A 2,197-nucleotide genomic window follows, 5' to 3' on the forward strand; every position below is an offset into this window, starting at 1 on the left:
GCCTGGCAGGGCCGGCACGGGCTCCTCCTGGGGTCCTTCCGGGGCCATGGGCGCCCAAAGTAGCCGGAGGCGCAGCGGTCACAGCGGGGCCCTGGAGAGCGGGTTCGTGGGGGTCGCCTCGGGTGTCTTCCTGCACCTCGGGCGCTTTGGGTCCCTCATCCCAGAAAGTCCAAGGCGTAGCCAGGAGGGCGGAGGGCACACTCTGCATTCAGGCCCGTCTCCTGGCTGACAAGTCCGTGCCTGCAATTCCTCCCATGGACCCTCCCTCCCCTCGGGACCCCTGCAGGAGGTGCCCGGCCAGTAGCTCACCCTGCAGGTGGCACGGGCACAGATCAGCCTCGGCCGCACGGGATTATGAACAATGAGCAGGCCCTGGGTCTGCCACCCGCCTGCGCCTCACCTGCGTAGCCAGGCCCGCAGAGGCACAGGACACGGCCACGTGGCAGGACGTCCCGTGATAGAAGCCAGAGCCAGGGGGCCCTGGGTTAGGGTTAGGGTCAGGGGTTAGGGTTAGGGTTAGGGTTAGGGAGGGTAGGGTGAGGGTTAGGGTTAGGGTTAGGGAGGTTAGGGGTAGGGTTAGGGTTAGGGTTAGGGTTAGCGTTAGGGTTAGGGGTAGAGATAGGGTCAGGGGCAGGGTTAGCGTTAGGGTTAGGGTTAGGGTTAGGGTCAGGGTTAGGGTTAGGGTTAGCATTAGGGTTAGGGTTAGCGTTAGGGTTAGGGGTAGAGATAGGGTCAGGGGCAGGGTTAGCGTTAGGGTTAGGGTTAGGGTTAGGGTCAGGGTTAGGGTTAGGGTTAGCATTAGGGTTAGGGTTAGCGTTAGGGTTAGGGGTAGAGATAGGGTCAGGGGCAGGGTTAGCGTTAGGGTTAGGGTTAGGGTTAGGGTCAGGGTTAGGGTTAGGGTTAGCATTAGGGTTAGGGTTAGCGTTAGGGTTAGGGGTAGAGATAGGGTCAGGGGCAGGGTTAGCGTTAGGGTTAGGGTTAGGGTTAGGGTCAGGGTTAGGGTTAGGGTTAGCATTAGGGTTAGGGTTAGCGTTAGGGTTAGGGGTAGAGATAGGGTCAGGGGCAGGGTTAGCGTTAGGGTTAGGGTTAGGGTTAGGGTCAGGGTTAGGGTTAGGGTTAGCATTAGGGTTAGGGTTAGCGTTAGGGTTAGGGGTAGAGATAGGGTCAGGGGCAGGGTTAGCGTTAGGGTTAGGGTTAGGGTTAGGGTCAGGGTTAGGGTTAGGGTTAGCATTAGGGTTAGGGTTAGCGTTAGGGTTAGGGGTAGAGATAGGGTCAGGGGCAGGGTTAGCGTTAGGGTTAGGGTTAGGGTTAGGGTCAGGGTTAGGGTTAGGGTTAGCATTAGGGTTAGGGTTAGCGTTAGGGTTAGGGGTAGAGATAGGGTCAGGGGCAGGGTTAGCGTTAGGGTTAGGGTTAGGGTCTGGGTCAGGGTTAGGGTTTAGGGTTAGAGTTAGGGTTAGGGTTAGGGAGGTCATGGACAGAACCGCCTGGTGCTGGAGAGAGGAGGCTGAGTCCTGCCTGTGGCTGAGACGGGAAGTGGAGATGCTGGTGGACTCGGGCATGGCTTCATGGAGGGGAGGTACGAAAAAAGAAGACGGTGTGGCTAGCGTGGCTCAGTGGTTGAGCCTTGACCTATGAACCTGGAGGCCATGGTTCGATTCCCAGTCAGGGCACATGCCTGGGTTGCGGGCTCGATCCCTAGTGTGGGGCTTGAGGGAGGTAGCGGATCAATGATTCTCTCATAGTTGATGTCTCTCTCTCTCTCCCTCCCTTCCTCCTCTCTGAAATCAATAAAAACATATATGTTTTAGAAAGAAAGAACGAGGAGGACGCAGCCAGTGTTAAACGTTAAAGCAATTGCCATGATCGAGGGAAGCCCGGAGCGACTGGACTCTCTTCCTTCAATCATGTTGTGAAACCCCTGTCCGCCCAGGCACGCGGCTGTGGCAACTCACCCACCGGGCGTCCTCCTGTTTCCCGGTCCCCGCCCGGGGCTACGCGGCCTCAGCTCGCCAAGACGGCGCTGACCCTGGTGACCAGGTCGGGAGGGCACCGCCGTGTGCAAGGCTCAGGGAGTCACCCTGAGTACAGCCTCGTGCTTGTTGGCTTCTAGAAGCTCAGCGCCCGAGAGCAAATCAGATTGGCCGAGACTCACCCGGCAACGGCCGCAGTCCCGTCCCGAGACAAAGCGCTTGCAGCG

The 2,197-nt window shown here is 58.5% G+C and overlaps 1 protein-coding gene across 1 annotated transcript in view; it reads right to left on the bottom strand.

The window, feature by feature from the left end:
- LOC102259106 (laminin subunit beta-1-like) overlaps positions 1–2,197 on the bottom strand; it is a 6,822-nt gene that overhangs the window by 1,506 nt on the left and 3,119 nt on the right. The window contains exon 7 of the mRNA XM_014538987.1: positions 401–480. Coding sequence (XP_014394473.1) covers positions 401–480 — 80 coding nt within the window. The remainder of the gene's footprint in view (positions 1–400; positions 481–2,197) is intronic.

The sequence above is a fragment of the Myotis brandtii genome, unplaced genomic scaffold, assembly GCF_000412655.1.
Source record: "Myotis brandtii unplaced genomic scaffold, ASM41265v1 scaffold207, whole genome shotgun sequence".
In the NCBI taxonomy this organism is placed as follows: domain Eukaryota; kingdom Metazoa; phylum Chordata; class Mammalia; order Chiroptera; family Vespertilionidae; genus Myotis; species Myotis brandtii.